The 27460-nt window shown below is 38.1% G+C and overlaps 1 protein-coding gene across 2 annotated transcripts; it reads right to left on the bottom strand.

The window, feature by feature from the left end:
- Positions 1-1185: 1185 nt before the first annotated feature.
- Positions 1186-27047, bottom strand: LOC150057693 (torsin-1A-interacting protein 2). 2 transcript variants are annotated; one of them, XR_016536829.1, is made up of 5 exons: positions 26938-27047; positions 26805-26860; positions 17548-17948; positions 10682-10752; positions 1186-1352 (listed from the first exon to the last, which is right to left on the bottom strand). XR_016536829.1 is itself a non-coding variant. In XM_090340329.1 (3 exons), exon 3 carries the CDS (start codon positions 17288-17290, stop codon positions 16895-16897), a length of 396 nt encoding a protein of 131 aa, XP_090196455.1. In that variant the 5' UTR covers positions 17291-17948; positions 26805-26860; positions 26938-27047; the 3' UTR covers positions 15248-16894. The 2 variants fall into 2 exon arrangements, 1 of the variants encoding a protein (XP_090196455.1); XM_090340329.1 differs by lacking the exons at positions 1186-1352; positions 10682-10752 and having other exon boundaries at positions 15248-17948.
- Between the last annotated feature and the right edge of the window lie 413 nt (positions 27048-27460).

Here is a 27460-nt window from a genome sequence, read left to right as displayed (position 1 = left end):
ATAAATATTTCTTTGGAGATTAATTTATTTTAAACCAATAGGAATAAAGAAATGCAGTAATTATCAATGTCATTTCAAGTCATCATTTGAAGGCTGATTTTTGCTAATTTATTTATGATGGCAGTCCAGAGGTGTGAACTCAGGGCCTGGGTGCTATCTCTGAGCTTTTTTCCTCAAAGCTAATGCTCTTGGAACCACAGCTCTATTTCCAGTTTTTGGTGGTTAATTGAAGATAAAGGTCTCATACACTTTCTTGCCCAAGCTGACTTTGAAACATTATCTTCTGATCTTAGCCCCCTGAGTAGGATTACAGGCATGAGCCACAGCACCTGGCATTTTTTGTTAATTTTTCAAACACCCCTTAAGAGAGATAAACAAAGTTACTTATTTAAAAATGATCCAATGTCTTGAGTTTGCACTAAAATAATCCAGAGCAGGCAACAAATGAAGGAAGTCATTATGTTGGTAATAGCTGAAGTTGGACACTGCAGGGAAGGGGTCATTATGCTGTTCTACTTGAAAAATCTTGCATAATAAAACCTTAAAGTGCCAGGCACCAGTGGCTCATGTCTGTAATCCTACACCGGAGGCTGAGATCTGAAAGGACCCAGGTTCAAAGCCAGCCAGGCAAAAAGTCCATGAGACTCATCTCCAGTTAACTATCAAAAAGAAAGAAGAGCTATGGCTCAAGTGGTAGAATGCTAGTATTGAGCAAAAAAGGCTGAGGACCAGTGCCCAGGCCCTGAATTCAAGCCCCAGGACTGGAATACACACACTCTTCCTATTTTGCTTGTTCTATGTTGCTTACATAGACTGGTAAGTAAAATGAAGACTTTAATTATCATCTTTACCAATCATTGAAAGATTCCCTCTAAATACAGCATATTATAGATAACTATGAATTTTTTCCATCTTTTTGTCTAAAACAAGGATACATTATATTTTTACCAACATCACAGACCTGTTCTATTGGAGTCTAAAATGTGTATCTTCTTTTTTACTAACAATTAGGGACTGGTATTATCGTAAAATTCAATAAATACAGAGAATATGAACAATCACAACAAAGGAGTTAATTTTTTTCTTCACAATTTCACTATTAGTTATTAATGATGTTCTCTCTTATGGCAATGTTAGCTTGCTAAAGCACAAATTCTCTGCTTTCCAAACCAGTCTTACCCCCTGGAGGGTCCGTAAGTCCACTGTCAGTCATGTTTCTATCTCTTTAGGGGTTGACCACACTTTTCTAGTGTCTGCTTTTCTTTGTGAAGATATCTTGTCTTTTTCTTCAGCCAAGTTCCAACAGAGTCATGCTTCCCACGGACTCAGGAAACACAGTATATACATAAGGACTAAAATAAAATGGAAAAAAAAAGTGATTTCATCTATTCAAGGGCAAAATACCAATTCCAGCTTTACTGATTATAAGGATGAGTAAGGCTTCTCTGAAACTTTCTAAGAAAAACTGCTTTCTGATTCCAACAGCATCTCACTACAAATTCTAGAAGCTCCAGACTAGTAAGTAGTGAAAGAGGATAAGATTAGGATCAAGTGACTAAAAATTGACATGGTTTAGAGTTGAAATAAACACAGCCAGGCTGGCGCGGTGGCACGTACGGTGGCTCACATCTGTAATCCTAGCTACTCAGGAGGCTGAGATCTGAGGATCAAGATTCAAATCCAGCCGGGGCACAAAAGGACCTAAGACTCTTATCTCCAATTAACCTCTAGAAAAACAGGAAGTGGGATTTGGCTCAAGGGTAGGGCAGTAGCCTTGAGCTGAAGAGATCAGGGATAGAGCCCAGGCCGAGTTCAAGCCCCATGACCCACAAAACAACAACTATTGAAGCAGTCACTGCAGATTTCCTTTATGCTCTCAGTTTCTCACGCTGTTTTCTCTTAGCTTGCCTACCAGCTGCTTTTATTCATTAGCAATCATGCACAGGTGCTGCCTACAGAGTATGCATGTGTGTGTGTGTGTGTGTGTGTGTGTGTGTGTGTGTGTGTGTGTGTGTGTGTACATGTGTGTTCACATGTGCTGATAATAGGAGCTTGAACTCAAGGCCTGGGCATGTTCTTAGCTCATTTACTCAAAGCTGGTGCCTTACTACTCCATTCCAGCTTTTTGCTCATTAATTGGAGATAAAAGTGTACTGTTTTTTTTTTGCGGGGCTGGCTTTGAACTTTGACCTTCAGATCTCTAGATCTCAGTTTCCTGAGTAACTAGGATTACAAGTGTGAGCCACCAGTGCCAGCTAAAATGTTACATTTTTAATGATTTATTTCAGCAGCTTACCAACTAGTCTTTTGTTGTGTTTTTCTATGTCACTCAAAATTTAATTTTCAAATTATTTAATCAAAATATTTAATTCCAAATATCTAGTATGGGCCTAGTATAAAAACTTTGTATTTTAAAAGCACATGAAAAGAGAATGTACAAGAGTGTGACACAGTATAAATTGGAAGATAAGGGAGGTTAAAGATGGGCCTTTCTTTCTACTGGTGTAAACACAGAACATGGCTCTGATTGAAGGGTCCTTGTTATTTATCTTCTTCAACCTCCTGGGTTTTGGCTTTTTCTTTTACCCTCCATTGTTGAGGATGGACCCAAGGCTTCAGGTTTGCTGGGAAAATGTTATACCACTTAATTACACCCTCAGCCCTCAGCTTTTTTTTTCTTCATTGTGATCATATGTTACAAGGATAATCTCTCTCCTATCTAAATACATAATAGAAAATAAAGAAGTCCTTGGTCTTTTCTAGTTTTTTTCTTAATTACTGTCTGATAAAAGCAAGACATGAGTAGTTTCTAATATACTAGTGAAACAAATTTAGAAAGTAAGATGACATTCACATTAAATATAAGGTATATAGTAACAGAAAATAAGAAGGACCCAGTGATAAATCAGATAAACTGATTTGTAATTGGTGTGGAGAGAGGTGAATTTTGTAGTATAGTATATAAATTATACCTCACACTTAAAAATACTGCTCTGAGAAAACTGAAGACAAAGAGCTAAAATCAGCTACCAAGAGCTGAAATTCAAGTATAATGACTCCAACAGACAAGGTGCGTATTTACCATATCTTTACATCGCCCCAGAATTCCAAAACTCATGCCTTCAGGGAGAAGGAAGGTGTCCCCCTGTCAGCCTCAGCTGACTGTCCTCTTCCCACCTGGCCCTGCTCTTCCTGATCCCTCCCTCCCATACCTACTTAGTGTGGCCCCTCACATGCACTGGCATCATTATAAATAGCTTCTCCTCAGGCCACTTCTGAGAATACTTTTGTAATGGAAAAAGTTTACAAATCCTGTTCTTTCATAGAAATAATTGCTTAAGAACTGAGGTTATACCCTGAGCCATGGCAGAAAATAAAGGTTCCCCACATAAATCTCACAGTACATCTAACCACCAAGTGAGCAAGGTCCCCAAGTGCCTTCTGTTGAAAGGCTGGATACCCTCTCTACCCTATAAGTCACCATTGTGGCCCTTTTGCCTTTCACTTCATGCCCCTTTTTGATGACTTGTATGTCAAAAGGCCTCAAAAGAACTGTCAACTTTAGAATTAAAGTATACAACCTTATTGAAGAACATAAAAAAGACCTAAATAACAAGGGAAACATAGCCTACATCTAAAAAGAATAAAAAACACTAGGGTCATATTTTCTCCAAATAAAATAATAAATTCAAAGCAATCTCAAAGTATTTTAAACTACTCTTGGTTTAGAATGGAATGAATAAACTGATTCTAAAATTCACAAATATCAAGAACAGGTATGCCAATTCTGAAGGAGGGCATGGTTATCATTACAGATATTAAGATTTATCACAATCATAATAAAAATGATAGGGCATTCAAGAATAGTCAAGCAGACTATACAGAATACTGTCAAGAAATATGTATATTTGTAAGGGAAACTGGCTAATACAAAACATTTAAAAATGGACTAATGCATAGTTTACAAACAACTGTGAAATCAAATGGTTGAAGAATGATTCTTCCACTTCACAAAGACATAAAATTTTTAAAAAGGCAATTCTGGACTAAAGAAATAGCTACCAGGCTGGGAATGTAAATTAGTGATAGAATGCTTGTCTAGCATGAGTGAAGTCCTGGGTTCCATCCCTCAGTACCACATAAACAAAAAAAGCCTAAAGTAGCGCTGTGGCTCAAGTGATAGAGTTCTAGCCTTGAGTGAAAGAAGCTTAAGGACAGTGCCCAGGCACTGAGTTCAAGCCTCAGGACTGGCAAAATAAATAAAAAAGAATCCTGTGTCTTGCCAAAATTCTTCAACCTGTGGGCAGTGAAGTATTACTATATGCTCAGAGAGTAAGAAGGAAAGACATACACTTTATATATCAGTAATTACTTTTAGATATATACTCAAGAAATATGTCAGGTCATATTTCTTTGATGAACATTGATGCAAAACTTCTCAACAAAATACTGGCCAACAGTCTACAACAACTCATCAAAAAAATTATACACTATGATCAAACTGGATTCATCACAGGGAGGCAAAGCTGGTTCAACATACGCAAATCAATTAATATAATTCAACACATCAACAGGAGCAAGGACAAAAATCACATGATTGTCTCAATAGACGCAGAAAAGGCATTTGACAAGATCCAGCACCCCTTTATGTTAAAAGCTCTGGAGAAACTAGGAATCCATGGAACATTCCTCAATGTAATAAAGGCTGTGTATGAGAAACCCACTGCTAGTATTACACTCAATGGTGAAAATCTAAAGCCATTCCCTCTAAAATCAGGAACGAGACAAGGATGCCCACTCTCTCCACTACTCTTTAGCATAGTACTAGAATTTCTAGCCAGTGCAATAAGGCAAGAAGCAAGCATAAAGGGGATCCAAGTAGGGAAAGAGGAAATAAAACTATCCCTCTTTGCAGATCACATGATTCTGTATATAAAGAATCCTATAGTCTCTACTCCCGAGCTCCTTGAGCTGATTCAAAACTTTGGAAGAGTAGCAGGCTATAAAATCAACCCTCAAAAATCAACTGCCTTCCTTTACGCCAACAGTGAGAGGAACGAGGCAATAATCAGGAAAGAAACTCCTTTCACAATAGCCTCAAAGAAAATAAAGTACCTAGGAATTAGCTTAACTAAGAATGTAAAGGACCTTTTTGATGAAAACTTTAAAACCCTAAAAAAGGAAATTAAAGCAGAACTAAGGAAATGGAAAAACCTCCCATGCTCCTGGATTGGAAGAATCAACATTGTGAAAATGACAATCTTGCCAAGGGCTCTCTACAAATTCAACGCAATACCCATCAATATCCCAATGGCATTCTTTAAAGAAATAGAACAGGCAATCCAAAATTTCATATGGAATAATAAAAGACCCTGTATAGCAAAAACACTTCTTAGCAGAAAGAACAGTGCTGGAGGAATTTCAATTTCAAACTTTAGACTCTATTACAGAGCTATAATTCTCAAAACAGCTTGGTACTGGCACAAGAACAGGCCTGAAGACCAATGGAATAGAACTGAGGACCCAGATATTAAACCACAGACCTATGGCCACCTAATCTTTGACAAGGGAGCCAAAAAAATAGAATGGAAGAAAGACAGCCTCTTCAACAAGTGGTGCTGGCAGAACTGGTTAAGCACATGCAGAAAACTAAAGTTGGCTCCTTCTTTGTCACCTTGCACTAGAATTAACTCCAAATAGATCAAAGACCTGGAGGTAAAAGCTGACACACTGAAAACTTTACAAGAAGGAATAGGAGATACACTAGGCCTCCTTGGCACAGGTCGAAACTTTCTTAATAAGGACCAAGAATCACAACAAATCAGAGAAAGGCTGGATAAGTGGGACTGCAATAAACTGCGGAGCTTTTGTATGGCAAAGGACATAGCTAGTAAATTAATTAGGAAGCCTACAGAGTGGGAGAAGATCTTCACCAACCAAACAACGGACAAAGGCCTCATATCTAAAATATATCAACAACTCAAAAAATTGAATCACTACAAAACTAATCTCCAAAGTAACAACCATCCCATTAAAAAATGGGCCAAAGACTTAAAGAGAGTCTTCTCTGAACAAGAAACAAAAATGGCCTATAGACACATGAAGAAATGCTCAACATCTCTGGTCATAAAAGAAATGCAAATCAAAACAACTCTAAGATTCCACCTCACTCCAGTTAGAATGGCCAGGATCAGGAAAACCAATAACAACAGATGCTGGAGGGGATGTGGCAGGAGGGATCACTACTACACTGTTGGTGGGAGTGCAAACTCGTTCAACCACTATGGAAAGCAGTGTGGCAGTGCCTCAAAAGGCTAAACATAGAACTCCCCTATGACCCAGCAATTCCACTACTTGGCATTTACCCAACCATCCAGAAACAAGGACATACTAAATCCACTAGCACAACAATGTTCATTGCAGCACCATTCACCATAGCAAAGATATGGAACCAACCTAGATGTCCCTCAGTTGATGAGTGGATCAACAAGATGTGGTATTTGTACACAATGGAATTCTATGTTGCTGTCAGAAAGAATGACATTGCCCCATTTGTTAGGAAATGGAAAGACTTAGAAAAAATCATATTAAGTGAAGTAAGCCAGACTCAAAGGAACTTAGGCTCAATGGTTTCCCTCATTTGTCATAATCAGTAGAAACCTTGGGCTCTACTAGCAGAGATCTGCAATAGAGCAAAATCTTGATACATAAGGCCATATAGTATGAAGCTAATGGAAAGGACCTCCAAGATATTGAAACAAAAGCCATATAACGAATGATTGTTGTCCTTAATGTACTATGTTGTCTCTCATCTCCTTTGCTGTCCCTTGGTTATCTCATATTGTTACAGTATCTCACTTTGTTATCTGATATATTGAATTTATTTGTATTTGGTTATTTGAAATTTAATAGGGAAGGGGGGAAAACCAAGACGGGTGGGGGGGGTGGAGGGGAGGGTAATGGGTGCTAAGACATGTGAAAGGGTATCAATGTATGTGAATTAATGCACCTTCTATCTGGCAAATATCATGTAACCCTTTTACTAATTACAATAAAAAATTAAAAAAAAAAAAAGAAATAGGTCAGAAGTTTGGCCTCGTGGTAGAGTGCTTGCCTAGCATGCACAAAGGCTCAATTCCTTAGTACCACATACATAGAAAAAGCCAGAAGTGATGTTGTAGCTCAAATGGTAGAGCTCTGGCCTTGAGAAAGCCCAAGGACAGTGCTCAGGCCTTGAATTCAAGCCCCAGGACTGGTAAAAGGAAAGAAAAGAAATATTTCTATGGATGTCTGCTGCATTATTTAAAATGAGAAAAAAATTAGAAAATCTAACCATTTATGACTAAAGAAATGGGTTAAAAATTATGGCATATTCTGGGCCAGGAGTGTAGCCGAGTAGTAGAGGGCTTGCCTAGTATGCACAAAACCCTGGGTTCAATTCCTTGGTACCACATTCACAGAAAAAGCCAGAAATGGTGCTGAGACTCAAGGGTAGAGTGCTAGCCATGAGAAAACTCAAGGACAGTGGCCAAGCCCTGAGTTCAAGTCCAGGACTGCTAAAAAAACAATTATGGCATACTCTTACAATGTAATATTAATATACAACCTTTTGAATAAATGAATTAAATTTCAAGACATTGTATAACACTGTAGTATTTATATAAAAATTTAAGAAACATAAAATATAAAGTAAAATGTTTTTTTAACCTGAACAAGTGGCTAAGAATTAACTTGATACATGCCACAATATGGAGGAATATAATGTAAGTCAAAGAAGCCAACATTAAGAATAGTCAGGGCTCAGGTATAACCCAGTGGTAGTGTCTGCCAAGCATGCACAAGGCCCTGGGCTCAATGAACATTGCAAATAGGCACATGATACAATCTACAGTAGTAGAAAACAGATGAGTCATTCTGAGGAAGGAGTCTAGACTGGAAAATAGTATGAGGAAACTTTTTGGAGAAATGAAAGTGTTCCCAAAGTCTTTACATTTATTTCATTATATTTTTCTCAATAAACTATATTGTAAGTAGAACTGAGTTCTTTAAAATGTAGTTGAAGAGAATCAGCAAAGGAACTATTACACATGTCTATATCAACCCTGGAGCTTCATTCCATCCCTTTATGACCAATCATCTCCATGCATAACTGAAATGACATTCCCTTCCAGCTGTAAGAAAAAGTGAAACAATGTGGAGGTTCTTGACACATCCTCTCAAAAAGTCACAAGGATTAGTTATCTGAAAAATCTAAAGACCACTGTTTTAGAGACATGACAATCTTTTTGAGCAGTGTTCAAACCACATTGGGAAATGTGTTTGTTGGGAATGTCAAAACAAAAATGAGGCACAACTGGATTTGGTGGTTCATACCTATAATCTCATCTACTCAGAGGCCACAGATTGAGAGTATCACACCAACCCAGGTAAAAAGATTCCATTTCAATCAATAAACAAGGTGTGGTTGTGTGCTTCCAGTTACTCAGGGAACTATAGGTAGGAGGATCCCTATCCAGGCTGGCACTGGGGCACAAGAAAGGCCCTTGAACATTAACTAAAGCAAGAAGGTCTAGGGAAGGGAGAACGGAGGCTGGTGCTGGTGGCTCATGCCTGTAATCCTAGCTACTCAGGAGGCTGAGAACTGGGGATGGAGGTTCAAAGACAGCTTGAGCAGCAAGTCTGTGAGATTCTTATCTCAATTAATTATCAGAAAACTGGAAGTAGTGCTGTGACTCAAGTAGTAGAACACTAATCTTGAGCAGAAAAGCTCAAGGACAGTGCACAGGTCCTGAGTTCATGCCCCATGATGGACAAAAAAAAAAGTGGAGGGGGGGGTTGGGGCTGGGGAGCATGGCCTTGTGGTGGAGTGCTTGCCTAGCATACATGGACCCCTGAGCTTGATTCCTTGGTACCACATACTTAGAAAAAGCCGGAAGTAGTGCGGTGGCTCAAGTGGTAGAGAGCTAACGTTAAGGAAAAAGAAGCTCAGGCCCTGAGTTTAAGCCCCAGGACTGGCCAAAAAAAAAAAAAAAGCAGGGGAGGGGCTGGGGGTATGGCTCAAGAAAAGATGCCTAGCAAATACAAAATCCCAAGTTCAAACCTCAGTGTTGGAAAAAAAAGAAAGGACACATTCTCATCTTCATCAAAATGGGTTATTGTTGACTTGATGTAGCTTAGGAAAAACCAATCCATAAGCATATCCAATAGACAGACGGACAGACAGTATCTTTTGCAACAAGGGACTGATAGACCTACGGATGTCATATGGCACAAAAGACATTGGCTTTTTGTGAGTTCCTTACAAATCCAATTGTTAATGTGTTTCAGTGCCCTGTAAGTGGAGGTGATAATAATTCATTTTTCTATCTAAATAAAACTTTGCCTCTTTATCTCCACGTCCATGTAACACTGGAATCAGTATTAGAACTTGACCATTTCACTCCGTTTCCAGAGGGAATGGGCCAGGTTGAAACTATTGAGACACATTCTCCATTTATAAATAATATACCAAATGATAGGTGGAGGGAAACTTGGCTTAATTTTGATTTCCTGGAATTTCTCCAAAGGGGGACACAAATTTGCTTCCCTACTTTCTCTGCCTTATATTTGTGAGACTGGGCATCAAACTATGTAGACCACACTAGCCAAAAACTCACATTCCTCCTGCCTCCATTTTCTGAGTGCTAGAATAACTGGCAGGTAAGTACCACCACACTTAGTTTGTATTCTTTTAAGATGTACCTTTCCTGTCTGATATCATGGTATAATGATAAATGCTTCCACAATCCTGAGGGTATACCATATGAGGAAGCACAACCATGTTTAGAAGACTCCAATATAAAACCAAGTTCCGTAGTGTAACTAAAAATCATTATCTATCATATATTAAGTCTTGAAAGGATTACATTTATTTATTTATTCCTTTTAGTTTTTCAGTTTGCATGTATACAGTAAAAATGTATAATTGGAAACAATACACATCAGTTTTCACTTAATCTTTGCTTCTTTCAGGAACAAGAGTTTTAACTATATACGTAGAATTCTTTCATACATATTTATTTTATGCCAGTATTGGGGCTCGAACTCACGGTGTTTTGCTCTTGTTTGGGTTTTTCATTCAAGGCTGGCACTCTACCACTTGAGTCACATCTCTAGTTCCTAAAATTTTTTTTAAAAAAAGGGATCCATGGGCTGGGAGTTTGGCCTAGTAGTAGAGTGCTTGCCTAGCATGCACAAAGACCCAGGTTCACTTCCTCTATACCATATACATAGAAAAAAGCTGGACTCTACTACTTTAGCCATAGTGCCATTTCTGGCTTTTTCTGTGATAAATTGGAGATAAAAGTTTCCTGTACTTTCCTGCCCTGAGTAGCTTCAAACCCTGATCCTCAAATTTCAGCATCCTGAGTAGCTAAGATTACAGGTGTGAGCCCCCAACTATATTCCTATTTCATTAAAAAAAAGTTACTAAGATTTTGATAGTTTTTTATTAAATCTGTAGTTTGTAGTCAGACAGTTTTACAGTAATTCTGAATACAGATGTCTTTCTATGTGTTATTATGTTTAGACTTTGAATTTTTAGTATATAAGTCTTTCACCTTCATACATTTATTATTGAATATTGTAACCAGTTGAAAAGACAAGGAACAGAGACAAGAAAATTGAGTCAGAGAGTACTTACCCATCTTCCAATGCTGCCTGATTGGCCAAGGGACCAGGGAAAAGAGGAAAGATGATGGAGACCTGAGAGACCTGGGGAGATGGGAAGGGTAAATATATTAAGAAACAATGGTGCATTTAAACTTTTTATTTTTATTTTTTGCCATTTCTGAGGCTTGAACTCAAGACCTGCACTGTCCCTGTGCTTCATTTGCTCAAGGCTAGCACTCGGCCACTTGAGCCACAGTGCCACTTGTGGCTTTTTTAAAAAATGTGGTACTGAGGAATTGAACCCAGGGCTTCATGAATACTAGGCAAGCACTCTATCACTAAGCCACATTTCTAGCTCCTTAAACTTTTCTAAAAGGCCAAAGAGAGAAACCTAAAGGTTAACGATGATGATGATGATGATGATGATGATGATGATGATGGAGGAGGAGAAGAAGGAGGAGGAGGAGGAGGAGGAGGAGGAACAGGAGGAGCAGTAGCAAGAGCAGTAGCAGCAGCAGCAGCAATTCCCAGACAGTGGTTTAGATATGTCGTCAAGACAAATGCCTGGCAGTAAGGCCAATAACTTTATGGATTTAAAATTCTTAAGCATCTTTTCTAATAAACTATGCCATTTTAGGCTCTTATGATACACACAAACACACAGACACACACAAAACTACCTTATAGCCAGACACTAGCTATCAGAGGCTGAGATCTGAGGATCACAGTTTGAAACAAGCCCCAGCAGAAAAGTCTCCCTGAGACTCTTACCCTCAATTAACCACCAGAAAACAGAAAGTAGCACTGTAACTCAAGGTGGTTCAGCGCTAACCTTGAACAAAAGAGCTCAGGGACTGTACCCAAGCCTTCAGTTCAAACCCCACAATAACAAAACAAATGAACAACAACAAAAAACCAACCTTTCTAGTAAACAAAGCACCCTAACTCTAAAATAGTTGACCTAAGTAGTTTGAACTTTGACTCTAGGACATAAAACCTGAGTGAATTTGTACATGTATCCTTCAGATTTTCTCAACCAACTTATTTCAATGTTGTAATAATCAGATAATGTAGTAAATCATTCAGCAATTTCAATTAAGATTTGAAATGGAAAAAAAAAGATTTGAAATGAACCTTAAAAATGTAAGAAGGTTCTGCCTTGGGCTATCCATCTCTTCAGGCCTCTTAACCTTTACACTTAAGAGTGTTTAACTCAAGACTACATGTTCAGGGCCAGGAGTTTGGCCTATTGGTAGAGTGCTTACCTAGCATAAACGAAGACTTTGGTTTGATTCCTTGGTATAACATACATGGAAAAAAGCTGTGGCTCAAGTGGTAGAGCTCTGGCCTTGAGGAAGGCCCAAGAACAGTGCTCAGGACGAGTTCAAGTCTCAGGACAGGAGGAAAAAAAAAAAAGAAAAAAGCCTACACATTCACCTTAAACCCCAAGACCAATCTTGGCCTTTATCAAATTTGACAATTCAGGACCAACTTCAAACTGGCTCTTCCTTATCCTTGTCCTAAAATTAAGACTTTATTTTATATATGATTGGTATATTTGATCAAGATTAAACCTTACAATAGTATGAGGTATTTATTACTGCCTATTTCACAGATGAGTGATTAAAATGCCCCAAGTAATTTAAGAGTGTTAGAATTATTTAGTTACCAAGAGGCTGAGTGATCTGAGCTTCATGATTTGAACCTACTCTAGGTAGACATATCTCCTAGTAACCAGCAAAAAATCAGAACTAGACACATGACTCAAGTGGTATAGTGCCATCCTTAAGCCAATCAGTAAAGTGAGAGCAGGAGGCCCTGAGTTCAAGTGCTGGCACAAAAACAAAACAAAAACCAGAGTGTTCAAATTAGACTATGCTGACTGCAATGTCATTATTTTTTCTCCATAAAAGTAGTTTTCAAGTTGCACTATCACAATTCTATGGAAATTCAATGGTTATCTTGGAAGGGCTATAAATGACACTCACTGGCAAAATTCTTGCCTAAGCATGCATGAAATCCTGAGTTTGATTCCCAGCACCTTAAGAAAAATAAGCAAATGAGGGTTCTAAGGGGAGACCAGAGTGATGAACGGGGCTCATTTCACTGCAGGCACACTGTAACTCTGGATGCAATGGCCTTTTCTTTACTTCCACATTCCATGAGCACCATCTCTCTGATGAAGTTTCTGCTCAGTCTGTCCCAACATGTTTACTCACAAGGTCCTTTTAGAAGTGACCCATATTACTATGTATAGTTAACTCTTCCACACATCAAAAGTACAAACTAATATGTTTACATAATGAATACCCCAGCGTGTTAGCATTAACTCTTTTTTGTGCAGTTGGTAGGCAAGCGCTATGCTGCTAAACCACACCTCCAGTCTTTTCCCCCCACTGGCTGCTGGGTCTCACGTTTGTTTTGTTTTTTTGGCCAGTCCTAGGGCTTGAACTCAAGGTCTGGGCACTGCTTCTGAGCTTCATTTGCTCAAGGCTAACACACTCGACTACTTGAGCCACATCACTTCTGGCTTTTTCTGCTTATGTGGTACTGAGGAATCGAATCCAGGTCTTCATGCATGCTAGGCAAGCACTTTACCACTAAGCTACATTCCCAGCCTCAATTTTTGCTGAGACCCTCACTTGGATCACAATCCTTTATTCTTTTTTTTCCCCCAGTTATGAGGCTTGAACTCTAGGTCTGGACGCTGTCCCTGAGCCCCTCAGCTCAAGGCTACTCTCTATTGCCTTGAGCCAAGGCACCACATCTGGTTTTCTAGTGGTTAATTGAAGGTATGAGTCTTACTAGGGTCTTTCTTGCCCAGGCTGGCTTTGAATCTCAATCCTCAGATCTCAGCTTCCTGGGTAGCTAGGATTACAGGCATGAGCCACTGGCACCTGGCCTTTACACTTTCATCATAGCTTACTGGTACCCATCAGCATGCCTTTTGTCTTCCATTGAGATACGTCTCATGAATTTTTTTTTTGCTCTTGTGCAACTTTCCTGATCTCAGCATCCCAAGTAATTGGGATGGCAGGTGCACACCAGCTAGTAACTTATTCTAAGATATCCTACTATATTTTAGGCCATATGAAATCATATTCCAAAGTCCTAAGCTCAAATGAAAATCTATAGACTTCCTTGATTTTATTTTTGAACTACTTTGCATATTGACTTGCTAGCTCTATTCATATAAAATGTGTTACCATGTTCGCAGGTATGTAATCTTGGGTGTCAGAGACTCATTTTTTGAGTACCCGTTTTGCCCACATACTCAAATTGTTTATAATGGCAGTAAACAGAAGGCTGAGACAGTTCTCATTAAAAAGAAAAAATGTAGTAAGGAGTTTGACCTAGTGGGAGAGTGCTTGCCTAGCATGCATGAAGACCTGGGCTTGATTCCTCAGTACCATATACATAGGGGGGAAAAAAAATTTTTTTAAGTGGCTGGGCGCCAGCAGCTTATACCTACAATCCTAGCTACACAGGAGGCTGAGATCTGAGGATGGCAGTTCAAAGCCAGCCCGGAAATGAAAGTCTGGTAAGACTTTTACCTCCAATTAACCACAAGAAAACCAGAAGTGACATTGTGACTCAAGTGGTAGCCTTGAGATGAAAAGCTCAGGGGCAACGCCCAGGCCAAGAGTTCAAGCCCCATGACAGACAGGGAAAAAAAATGTGGAAATGTGGCCGAGTTAATATGAGCTGAAATATTAATGATGACCTTCAGTCTAACATGAAACCTCTTAGTATGTCAGGAGACAAAAAGCACAAAAAAAACAGGTTAAGTATCCCTTATTCAAAATGCTGGTGACCAGTTTTCAGATTTCCAGATCTCAGAATACTTGCAGATTTTACTGATGACGCATCCCTAATCTGAAAATGTGAATTACTACAAAATCTGAAATTTTGAGCTTATCAAAATTTGGGGGTTTGGAACATTTCAATCTTTGGATTGGGGTTGTTTAGTATACATTTCTAACCTGCAAAATTACATTCACTCAGCCTCTGTCCTTTTAAGTCAGTTAAGTATGAATGTGCTGCTGCAGTGTATCTCAAAGTATAATTTATAAAACACCTGCATAAAAACTCAAGTGCTAATTATAATATGTAGGTTTCTAGGCTCTGAAGTGACCTTAAGGACTCAAAATTTCTGTAGACTTAGAAATGGCCAATTTAAAAACATTATATCTACTGGTTAGGTGTTTACTTGAGAAATCAATGGTACAAATTCTTTTACTTTGACCTTACCATTTAAAGAAATTGGTAATAAATAAGCTCTTTGCCAGGCATGGTGGTGCATCCTCCTGTTAATCCAAGTTACTCTGGAGGTAGAGATAGGAGGATCAAGGCTCAAAGCCAGCCCAGCAAAAGTTATCATAAAATCCTATTTGAAAAATTACAGGTATCGGGGACATAGTTCAAGCAACAGAACACAAGCATGAGGTCCTAAGTACAATTTTTTTTAAAAAGGAGGAAAAAAATTTATTTTGCTAATATTTTAAATTTCAGTGTCCTTGGAGCACAGAATTTTCCAGTAACTTGAAATTTTTAAGAAGCAATAATGTTAATCATGAAACCATCCTCTAAAGCACTAAAGTAAATGTTCCTTTTTTAAGAATATTTTTAGTAAACATTCATTTAGTGAAGAAATTCTTCATCATGTGTTAATGACAAACTAACTGGGTCTTCACTCAATTTAACAGTGCACACAGTTTATTCATCAATATAACAGGAGAGAAACTCCATCATGATAGACATAAGGCAGATACAGGGGTGGATCTCTGGGGTACATTCTTGATACAAATGAACAAATATCTTAGGTTTCACAACACATGTCAGGTATGATGTTGCATTATTAACAGCCATTCAACCTTCCTGAAAGAATCCTGATCTTACCAGTAGAGGCAATGTGCCTTACCCCAGATAAGGCCAACTCAAGTCTCCTTTGAAGAGTCCTAGGCTTTCTTATGAACCAGTACCTTCTAATAAAATTTAAAAAGAAATCTGCGAGAAACTTTTGGGGAAGGTTTTAATCCTAAATAGAAGACAGGCTTGAAAGGAGAAAACCTTTTTGACCACTTCCAGCCTTATGTTGAAATTGAAGTATGTGGCACAACAAACATACTGAGGAAACAAACTCACTGAGTAAACAACCATGAGGACAAAGACAAACATCATCAAAATCCCAAGAGGGAAGGATAGAAAGAACCTAGTCCTTGATAACATTGCTGTTACAAAAGCACTGGGTTATCTAGAATCTTAAGCAGAATTTATAAATTGTTCAGTGGCCTCTGAGATGTCTTTAAAGCTTTTTCTAAGATCTTAAACTCCAACTCTTGTTCTACAACTTTTATAAGAAGGCCAAAATGTGGCTAATGTCCAGAAGTATTTAATTCTACAAAAAAACCTTTAATAGACTGCTCATAAATTATATGGAATCAAGCTTGATAATTCCTTTTATAATAAATTTCATACAGATGTTATTTCCATCTCCAGAGGATGACATTTTAAATTCAATCACCACAAAGACAGGACAGTCTTTGGTTATACAGAGCCAAGTAAGTGTAAAAAGGCAGCAATTTCACAATTTTTTCTGTAATCTACCCAAGTACTACTTAATACAATGTGATTTTTCCGACAGTGACCAGTTATCAACATCAATATTCTCCAATGGTAACTGAGAATGGACCAAACAGAGCCAATGAATAAATGGTTATATATGAATACATTTTTATATATATATGTAAACACACATAGCTCATTATTACTAACTAATATATAAGCAAGGGAATTTATAACAATATGGGGCATTTTTTCCAGGATTACATTAAGGTAGGTTATGGAATTTCAGGAAAGGCATATTGGTTCCAAAACAGATTGTAAGTGTTATGGGTTAGTCTGGCTGAAATACTAGGCTCATACTAAATTTTAAAAATATATATATATATGCATAGCCACAGAAGCAGACCCAACAATTTAAGCAATTCCCCAGATAGTGGGGACATTGTGGGTCAGATTTAGAAAAGAGGGCTAGGAGTATAGCTAGGTAGAGCACTTGCAGAGCATGTACAAGGCCCTAGGTTCAACCCCTAGCCGCTGCCGCTGCCGCCGCCGCCACCACACACACACACACACACACAGCAAGAAAAGAGAAAGATAAAATATAAATGAATTATTGTTTCATATTCTCTGAGCTACTAAAACAAATACCTCTACAGTCTCCATGATTCTGTTAGAGAAGTTATTTGTTTTGGCCAAGTTTCTTATTTAAGGTTTTATCTGTTCTGGTCAAGATTAATTGTAAAGCAGGGTTAAAACCAGCTACTCTGGAGTCATGGATCCTTTTTCTAACTAGTGGTGGACCCAGAAGAAATGGATGGCAAGCTTTTTCAAAGGTCCATCTGGTGAGATTTTGGGGAGCCCATTCAAGTGGGAAAGACCAAGGAAGAACAAGGCTTCTATTGGCAGGATTATCAGGATAGCATTCAGGGCAATAATCAGCCCTATTAATACGGTCTAAGAAGACCTGGTAACATTCATTTTCAACAAGTTCAGTTTGGTATAACCAATGGCCTAGTTCTAAACTAGGGAACCATTGTTGCCCACAGTCAGGGCAATGTGAATTATCAGAGAACATCTGGACTTAGAAAGAGAGCACAAGGAACAATGTAATAGCAAGATGGAACAATGTAATAGCAAGAGGTAACAATGACAGAGACACCCAAATAATCAGTCCTGTAACAGGTTTGGCTTAGCAATTTCTCAGTTCAAACAATATTACTTGAAGAGGGTTAAATTTGGCTTGCACTTCAGTGCTATTCTTCAAGATTTCGTTGTCTATTTTTCATTCAATTGCAACTCAGTTTCTGAACTCAAGGATCAATAGTCACTTACTAGCAGCACAGATCTCAAAATAGCTCCTTCAAATCCCAGTTTCTCAAGAAAAGATAGCACTCTAGTCTAAATTATTTTTCTTTTGTGCGTGATCAGCTGGTAGTGATGTCACACAGAGGCACTTGGCATACTCTGCTTTGTTGGTAAGATTATAGTATGCTTGGAGGAGCTGATGGTCCAATGACTCTTTTGTTGGCGCTGGCACTCTTGCCGTTGTAATACACGTACCCAAGTCTTAAGGCCTTGGCACTTGATAGTGATGTAGTAAGGTTGTGAAAAATCAGTAGTCTTGATTGTAGATCCGATGAAGTCTGTCTTGGGAGAACCTTAATTTGGATCCAGTCACAGAGAAGTAGCTGATGTTGACTTGGCTGCAGGATCTGGGAATGCGTCACATACACCTGCAAATAATAAAACTTCAGACGACTCATATGGGCTTTGCAGTTGCTCACAGTATTAGAAACATGCATTTAGAAATTATTTGAATAAAAGTAAATGAGAATTACCTCGTGATTTTTCCATGATTAATATAGATTCAAACTAATTATAATAATTATTGTGATTATACAGGCACTAGGAAGGCTTTGGCAAGCACTCCACCACTAGGTCAAACTCCCAGCTTGGGTTTGGATAATTTTTTTTTTGCCAATCCTGGGGCTTGAACTCAGGGCCTAAGCACTGTCCTTGGGCTTTCTCAAGGCCAGCGCTCTGCCACTTGAGCCACAGCACCACTTCTCTAGAATCTCTTCTGTAGAATGAGTGATATATATAGTTATTTCCTTAGTAGCACTAATTCCATCACAGATGTACAAAATTACTAGGTAATATTTAAAATAGCTAACTATAGGAGAGTTGTTAAAAACCCTTTTGAAAGTTATTAAAGAAATTAATGGGACAGGCTTCAATAGATGATGCTTTGTCGTTTCAGTTTAAAAAGGTAAGGAGGGCATAGTCTTGAACAGATCTGAGTTATTCATGAGAATGTATGGGATAGGTTGGAACTTGCATGTACTATAATCTTTTCACTCCCTCATGATGCTGAATTTAACCTGCAAAGAAGGTGGGACATTAGGACATATGGACAACTACATGGTCACCTAGGAAGTGCCATGGATCATTAAAATGCATTATGTACCTTTCCTTTCTCCAGTGTTTTTATTTTTTTAAACAAATTTACAAAATTCTCAGGCTCAAGAATAATAAATGACACTGGGCACAGTATTGGTAGAAAAACTGGCTCAGGGGCCTAGTGGTAAAAGTGCTTGCCTTGCATGCACAAAGACCCAGCAACAAACAACAAAAAATAAATTTGACAATGGGAAATCCACATACTAGAGGCAAAGCAATGCCTCCCTTAGGATTCTGCATCTTTTTTTTTTTTTTTTTTTTTTTTGGCCAGTAGTGGGCTTGAGCTCAGGGCCTGAGCACTGTCCTTGGATTTTCTCAAGGTTAGAGCTCTACCACTTGAGCCTCAGCACCATTTCTGGCTTTTTTTCTACATATGTGGTACCGAGGAATTGAACCCGGGTCTTTGTGCATGCGAGGCAAGCACTCTACCACTAGGCCAAACTCCTGGCCATGATTCTGCATCTCTTTGTACGAGATTTTAAGACAGAACCCTAAAATCATGGGCTCAAAATAACTCTCTTTTCCCAGCTTCTCTTCTGCTCCAAACTTCAAGAGTCAAACAAGCACCTAAGTTCCAAGTATTACTGAATCATTTTTCCATGTTTGGACAAGATATCCTTTAGACCACTACAGTCAAGAGTTAAAAAGAAGACTCTCCCAAATCTTAAGTGCTTAAAACACCATTCAGTATCAGCCTCCTAATTCATTCTTTAACCTTATAAACAGGAGTGATGAGAAGGTCCCCAGAACCACTCTTAGCAAGATCCCATCTCCCAGCATTCACAGCTTCATTACTGTGCTTGAAAACATTAGGATCAATCTCATATTTGCATCTCTGTTCATGGCAAACATAAGAAGCCCAAGCCTTCCTGGTTATACTTCATCTCCTAGACTAATCCTCTACATGATTCTAACAGCAGCAAAATAATACCCAGTCATTTACTTTATTTTTCCCCATAAAATGTGTACCATTTTGCTCTATTATATATTTTAGCTATTTTTTGACTAAATATATAAATTGCTTGGTAGCAGGCCTTGTCATTTTTACTGCTACAAGTACCAATTTCTTAAACAAATAAATGGAAATAATGAACAACCTGATTCCCTATACTCTAATGATAAGAGTGTAAATTAGTAAACCACTTTTGGAAATCAGTTATCCAGTAAAGATAAACATGTGCACTGTTTCTAAGAAACTCCATTTTTTAATGGGGAACAGACAGGCGTGCGCGCACATGCACACACACCCCTCTTCTTATACAAACTTTCCATCTCAATTTCAAAAGCATGTAAAACTGATACATTGTCTAAGAATAAATATGCAATAAAATATTGAAAAGATAAGCAAACTAGGTACTGGTAGCTCATCCCTGTAATCCTACTCAGGAGTCTGACAAGAGGTTTGAAGCCAACCCCAAACAGGGTTAACCAAAAAGCTGGAAATGGAGGTGTGGCTCAAGTGGTAGAGTACCACTTTGGAATGAAAAAAATAAGTAAAAACATGCCAGAGCATGAGGCCTTCAATGTAAGCTCTACTACTAAGGAAAAAAAAAAAAAGGTAGGATCACCTATTCAGGTTATACAGTATTTAGGAAAGTCACAGAAAAAACTAGAATGCCTATATCTAAAACTGACCAAACACAGTGAACAAAAAAAAAAGCTTAAAGAGCTTACATACGGCAAATGAAACAAAAGAAAATGCTGAGTAGATTTTTTGCTTGTGAGAACTAATGTAAATATAAGAATCTTCCTAGACCTAATTAAGAGAAAAGTTACAAACCTTATGAGGAAAAAATAACACTCCTAACATTAAAATGTGCTTCTAGCTGAATGTGATGGCATATGCCTTTAATCCTAGCACATAGGAGGCAGAAGACTGGAAATTTGTAGCCAGCTTTTGTTACACAGCAAGACTCTGTCTCAAAAAAAGAAAAAAAGAAAAAAGAAAATGCAGTTCAATTTCATTCATTGAAATTTACATCAATTGAGCAAGGAAAGGGATAACACTGCCAAAAATAAAATGCACTCTTTTACCTGACTTACATGTAACTGTAACCCATCTGTACATTACTTCTATAATAAAAAAAATTACAGGAAATTTATATTAACTAACCATGACAGCTTACACATATTAAGTAATTACTCTTGGTGTGGAAACATGGCCTAGGGATAGAGTGCTTGCTTAGCATATACAAAGCCGAGGGTTCAATTCCTCAGTAGCATATACACAGAAAAAGCCAGAAGTAGTGCTGTGGCTCAAGTGGTAGTGCTCTAGCTGTGAGGAAGACCACGGACTGTGTTCAGGCCAAGTTCAGTCTCCAAGAGCAAAAAAAAAAAAAAAAAAAAAAAAAGGACTAGAAATAAATTTCTTTAAACCAGATGTGAATGGCTCATGCCTAAAATTCTACTCAGGAATCTAAGCCTTGGAGGATGGAGGTTTGAAGCCAGCTATGGCAGAAAAAAATCTGTTGAGATGTCATCTTCACTTAGCATAGCAAAAATGCAGGACTAGAAGCATAGCTCAAGTGGGAGAACATCAGCTGTGACCAAGAAATCCAAGTGACAGGACAAGGCCTCAAGTTCAAGTCCTGGTACTATCACAAAAAATTAAACCAAGTTTCTCTGATCAATTCCATATACAAAATAAAATCAAAACAACTTTAAATTTCATAATGTTCTGAATTTAGATGCTAAGATTAGGAAACAGTAAAACAGCTATCACTTTTAAAAATATACATAAATCTAAAATACTTCTTGGTTGAAAATACAAAACTAAATGTTCTTGAGAAAAGTATTCAAATTGTTTGGTGAGAAGTTATTTTTAATTTGGCAAAGCCTTCAGATCACTGAGAGAGGGTGTACAGATGGCAATCTGCAATACTATTTAGCACACAAACTGCCCTCTTTGGCAGAAATGATAAGCCAATCCAATAATATGCGCCTACAATAGAGAACAGCTGCTCGTAGTTCTTTTTCACTCCAGAAACTGACAAACAGGTGTGGACACACACACATCAAAATAAAACCTACATTTGTAAGTCTTTGTTATTATTTCATGAATTTTCCCACTTGTTTCCCAATATTTTCACTAACTGGTGACATGTTTCAGCTTTCTGAAAGGAAATTTTAAAAGGGAAAGTTTATGAACAAAAGCACTCCAATTTCTCAAGGAACCATTTTTCACAGAAACTGGAGGCTTAGAGCAGTTTAGACAATATAAATATTTTTCTAGTACAGAGAAATTTTCTTTTCCTACTTTTCTATTTTCTCTGAGATCCTTTAACTCTGGTTAAGAGTAGCATTATACAAAGAATGTGTTTGTAACTATTTCTAATAATACTTGGTAACAAAACAAACCATTCATTATTTTATTTTGGGGCACAGTCTTACCATGTAACCCAGACTCACCTTGAACTCCCAGTCCTCCTGCCCCAGCTAGAATTAAAAGTGCTTGAAGTACAAATTACTGCTACTTTCCCCAAGCCTCTGAGCCTCAGCTCAACTTCCCTAATCACTGTATCTATTTGCAGTCAACTTTTTTTTTTTTTGGTGGGTCATGGGGCTTTAACTCAGCCTGTGCACTGTACCTGAGCTCTTCAGCTATCCTTGAGCCAAGCCTCACTTCCTGTTTTCTAGGGATTAATTGGAGATAAGAGTCTCAGGTTCTTTTGTGCCCAGGCTGGCTTTGAACCCTGATCTTCAGATCTCAGCCTCTGAGTAGCTATGAAGTCAACATTTTTACCAAAAATTTCTTAGATTTTGGACATCCAGAATATTTGTAAAAATGATGCATAATTCCCTCATCCTCTTCATCTAGTACCACATGTAAGTGATTCCAACTTCCACCATCCAAGCACATATTAAAACCAGAAAACTAATATTTTAATATGTGCTTGGATTGAAGAAGTCAGCTTGTACAAGACAACTAATGAAATAACCAATGTTTAAATTTCCCCTGATGCCCTTTTTCTGTTCCAGGGTCTGTCCCAGGTTCCCTTCTGGCCGTTATTTTCCTTAGTTTCGCTGATGTTTCGCTGTTTTTAACTTGTCTTTTTTGACCTTGACTCTTGGGAATAATGGTCAGTTTAGAAAACATTTCTTAATTTGGGTTTGCATTATATTTCATCATGACTGGAAAGATAAAAGAGAAAAGATAAAAAACATTTTGGGCAAAGACAAGCATCAAAGAAAGAATGTGTCCTTCCCACTGCATTGTATCATGGGATTCATAATGTCCTATCTTCTGCAATGTCAACTTTGACCACTTGCTTTATCTGGTATCTTTGTCAACTTACTATTTTTCCTTTGTAGTTAATAATTAGCTTGGAGAATATACTTTGAAACTATATACATATCTTGATTTTCCTCCAACAAAAATTCATCTACTACCATCATCATTTTGTTTTGAATAAATGTTGATGGTAATGCTTACCTAATTATTATCTGCTGTTCTATCTTCTATGTTTATTGAATTCACCTGTAAAAATGCATTATCCCTTCCCTATTTATCTACTCAGCTCTATCAGTATGGACTCATGAATAGTTGCTTTAAGTGTTAAAACTCAATGCTATCATTACTCATTTTGTTGCTTGTATTGATGTAACTTGGTCCTTTGGAATGGGCTTCAAGTTGGCTTCTGTCCTTCCAACAAGCTCCAAAATTTTTATTTCAATTTCGTTAATTCCAAGCACCATAAGATTCTCCTGGATCATTTTGTATTTCCTCTGCTCCAGCGCTGGAATCAATCACTTCTCTTGATCCTTCAAAAATGACGACCTGGAATGCTCACTGCTATTGAGATGTCACTGTCAGGCCAACAATTGGGACTAGAACTGTTCATTTCTTGTGATTTTGTAGACAGGGTCTTGTTAGGGCAAGCCAGCCTCAAACTCGCAATCCTTTTCCATGAGACTCATGTAACTGGGATCACAAATACATGCCACTAAATCTACTTTATCACTATTTTATTTCCTTAGTATTTTAATTAGGTGGAAATTATTAGTCTCTCCTGGGAGCCTGTTAGTACTACAAATTTTTCGGAATACCATCCCCTCAGACTCACTAGACCAGAATTTCTGAGAGTATCCTGCCAGAATTTGCTTTATCAAGTCTCCAGACAACTCTGGTACTCATTATAATGTTTAAAGAACACTTTTTTTTTTGTCGGTCATGGGACTTAACTCTGGTCCTGGGTGCCGTCCCAAGGCGTCAGCTCAAGGCTACCGCCCTAAAGAATTTCCTCTTTAAAGAAGTTAAATTTTACTTTACCATAAAATTAATGCTTAATTTATCTCTCATTTAAAAAAAGGAAAATCTGGCCGGGAGCATGGCCAAGTGGTAGAATGCTTGCCTAGCATGCATGAAGCTCTGGGTTTGATTCTTCAGTACTATACATCTGAAAAAGGCTGGAAGTGGCACTTTGACTCAAATGGTAGAGTGCTAGCCTTGAGAAAAGTCCAAGGACAGTTCCCAGGTCCTGAGTCCAAGCCCCAGAATGGCAAAAAACAAAAAACAAACGAACAACAAAAAAAAACCCACAGGAAAATCTAGTCCTAATGAGTTGCCTTGTATATAAATCTTATTTTTATTGCCCTAGTAAATCTATAGGTTACACTGGGCAAGAAAATCATGTCTATATGGTTGTTGAGAGGCAGAGATTGGATCTTAGTTTGAGACAAGCATTGGGTCAGTTTAGCCTAGTGGTAGGCAGAGTAAGCATGAACGAAGACCCGGGTTCGATTCCTCAGTATCACATAACTAGAAAAAAAGCCAGAAATGGTGCTATGGTTCAAGTGGTAGAGCTCTAGCCTTGAGAAAGCCCAAGGACAGTGCCCAGGCCCTGAGTTCAAGCCCCAGGACTGGCAAAAAAAAAAAAAAGTAACACCTCATCTGAACAAAGAATTGAGCATGTGGTGAGTGTCTGTAATCCAAGCTGAGGGGAGGAATAGGTAGGTGATCTCCATCTGAGAATGACCATAGGCAAAAATGTGAAACCTTACCAGAAAGACAACTACAGCAAAAAAAAGAGCTGTGTATGTGCCTCCAGTAGTAGAATAACTGCTTATCCCTGATTTCAAACCCCAGTACTTTGGGGGGGAGGGAGAATACACACACAAATCTGTTAAGGCGCTCAACACTTCCCTATTATTTTTAACCATTTCTCTAGAAAATGCTGTTGAAAGTAGCTAAAAATTACAAATACTATTGTTACTTTTATACAGAGAAGCTCTACGTTATCCTCCAAGATTAATCCTGTCTACATTCACACAGTGAATTTGTAAATACAGAACCCAACATAGTACTCTCCTCTAAAGTCAAAGTGTCTAGGAACCCTTGGTTCTTAACCTCCAAACAGAAGGAGAGATGACAGAGACAGCCCAAAAATTAAATCCCCCAAAACTTATAGTCTGAACTATTAAAATGAAACTAGAGGTATTTTGAAGAATGGGCAATACAAACAAAGTGCTCTAAAGGGAAGTTCTGCCACTTTTTACCAGGAGATCAAAATTAAGTGAAAACCAGATAGCTTAGCTGAAGGACTTTCAGAGGTTAACAAACCAGTATTTTTTAATTGACTTTTTAAAATATACAATTCCAAATAAAGGCCAATGAGTCTGATCTCTTAAGGCAATGCAATTTACTTCCAATTTTGATTACTAAAATCATGTCATAGAACTGCTCTTGAATCAGTAGAAAAGTAGTCTGATCAACACTAGCAGTTTTCACCTGAGTTCTTGAATGACACCGTTCAGTACTTCAAATGACTCCACCCCTATCAATCTCTACTAATGAGAAAACGGGCTCAGAGCTACCAAGGATAGCTATGACTCAAAATTCTACTTGTGTAAAAACTGTTGGGGATAAGATTTACTCATTCCCAAATGTTTGATCTTAAACATAAACATTACACTGAATTATCTCTTATGGGACACAATTTAATATGGCGTTCATGATAATTACTTAGGTGCAAAATAAAATTCTTTAAATTTGCTGAGGCTGTAGAATCTCAATGTTTAATTGCTTTCACAGTGACAAGCAAAATTTCTTCAGGAAATTTAAATGCTACTTCAAAAAAAACATGGGATTTTTACAGAATATAGTTTTAAATAACTAGGTTAAAAGACGTTATTTACAAAATAAAATGTTTTATTAAAATAACCAATATAACTTCCAGTTTGCTAAATTCTGGTTACTAGCTCTCAGGCTAATATACCTACATTAGGAAACTAGATAAAATAGATCTTAAATGAGTCAACAAGAGTCACATGATAAATCTGCAGCAAAACTGCTTATCAGTGGACTCTGCATTCAGCAGAAAGAATCCAAAGAAGCTCTCAAAAGTTATAAAAATGTTAGTTTTTCCAAACTGTTCTATACTCCAAAGGCTTCTAGGTACATTTTTAGTTCTGCTGCTACAAGTTTTTTCCATTAAATAATTCTTCCACTGGCCATGTAGGAACTAATCATGTGCTTAAAACTAAATCCGACAAATATAGATAGCTGCCTGATTTAATTATTTAAAATATATACATATGGAAATAATCGTTCATACAGAGAAAAACTAAAATATTTTAAAACCTAGGGGCTGGTAAGGTAAATAAAACCAGGTCGTTCGATCTGAGTAAGTTAACTCGCCTCCCGATCTGTAAAACAGTATAACGTCTAACACAACTGACAGTAGAATACTGCTGATTTTGTTAAAAAAAAATAAACTTTATTTTCAGTCTAAAATACAACTGGGAGTATATACATACGTAAGCAAAAATAAGCGTTATTAAAACTTCAAACGTTTCCCTTTGAAGACTGAACAACTACTAAATGCACTATTTTCTTTTTTTTTATTGTAATTAGTAAAAGGGTTACATGATATTTGCCAGATAGAAGGTGCACTAAATGCACTATTTTCTAAGGACTAACAGGACAGAAAGCGGGGATTCTGTCAGTCACCGTAGCAAGGGGAGTAATTGTAATCTACATGAAATGGTAAACATTCCCGCTTACATTTCGAAACTTAAATTCTGCTTCTCATCTTAAAGCCAAAAATTATCTGTCAGCTTAATCTGTTTAATATTTTAAAGGTTCCGTTTCTCTTGCGTTTCTAACAAACAGAAATAGACCCCCAACCTACCTCGACTTGTTTGTGCAGTGGGGAGGTGGGGGCGGGGAGAGGCCGCTCTGAAAGACCTTTTGAGAGAAGAAAACACCAGTTCAGACACTAAATACACCGAGGGACCTTGTAATCCTTCATTTTGCGTACTTACAAGTTCTAGCGGAGTTTTAGGCCCAGGAACCGTCAGAGCTCTTCGGATGTGCCTTTTCTCCAAGAGGCCGACTGCACTCCACGGCCGCCGCTGCAGAATGTGGCCGCCCTGCGACGTGACCACGACTTCTGCAGGGAGGCGCCCGCGGAATGCTGGGATGGGTAGTCCCCAAGCCCCGCCCCCTCCTCGCTCCGCCCATTCGGCACCGGACCCGAGCTAGGCCTAACCATAAATGGCTTGGCCCAAACTTGCTCGGGGGAACAACAGTGAGAGTTAGTGCTCAGTGATAATCGCAGGCAGCAGTCACACATGACTTCGAGTCCAACCCCTGCAAAATTTAAAGGAAATAACCAAAGCAAAAGTTTCTGGTGACTCATGTGGCAAAGCATCTGCCTTGCAAGGGTAAGAAGCCCTGACTTCAAGCAATATTCATACCTATACATACATACATATATACACACACATCAACACCCCAGGATTTCTAGACCTAGCCCTAATATTTAAGTATATGAACTAATGTAAT

This window comes from Megascapheus bottae, chromosome 10 (genome assembly GCF_031878675.1).
Source record: "Megascapheus bottae isolate mThoBot1 chromosome 10, mThoBot2.hap1, whole genome shotgun sequence".
Lineage (NCBI taxonomy): Eukaryota > Metazoa > Chordata > Mammalia > Rodentia > Geomyidae > Megascapheus > Megascapheus bottae.
This window is presented reverse-complemented; position numbering and strand designations above follow the sequence as displayed.

Coding starts and splice junctions, on each gene's coding strand:
- LOC150057693 (XM_090340329.1), bottom strand. CDS start 17,290: ATGTTCTCTGATAATTCACATTGCCCTGACTGTGGGCAACAATGGTTC.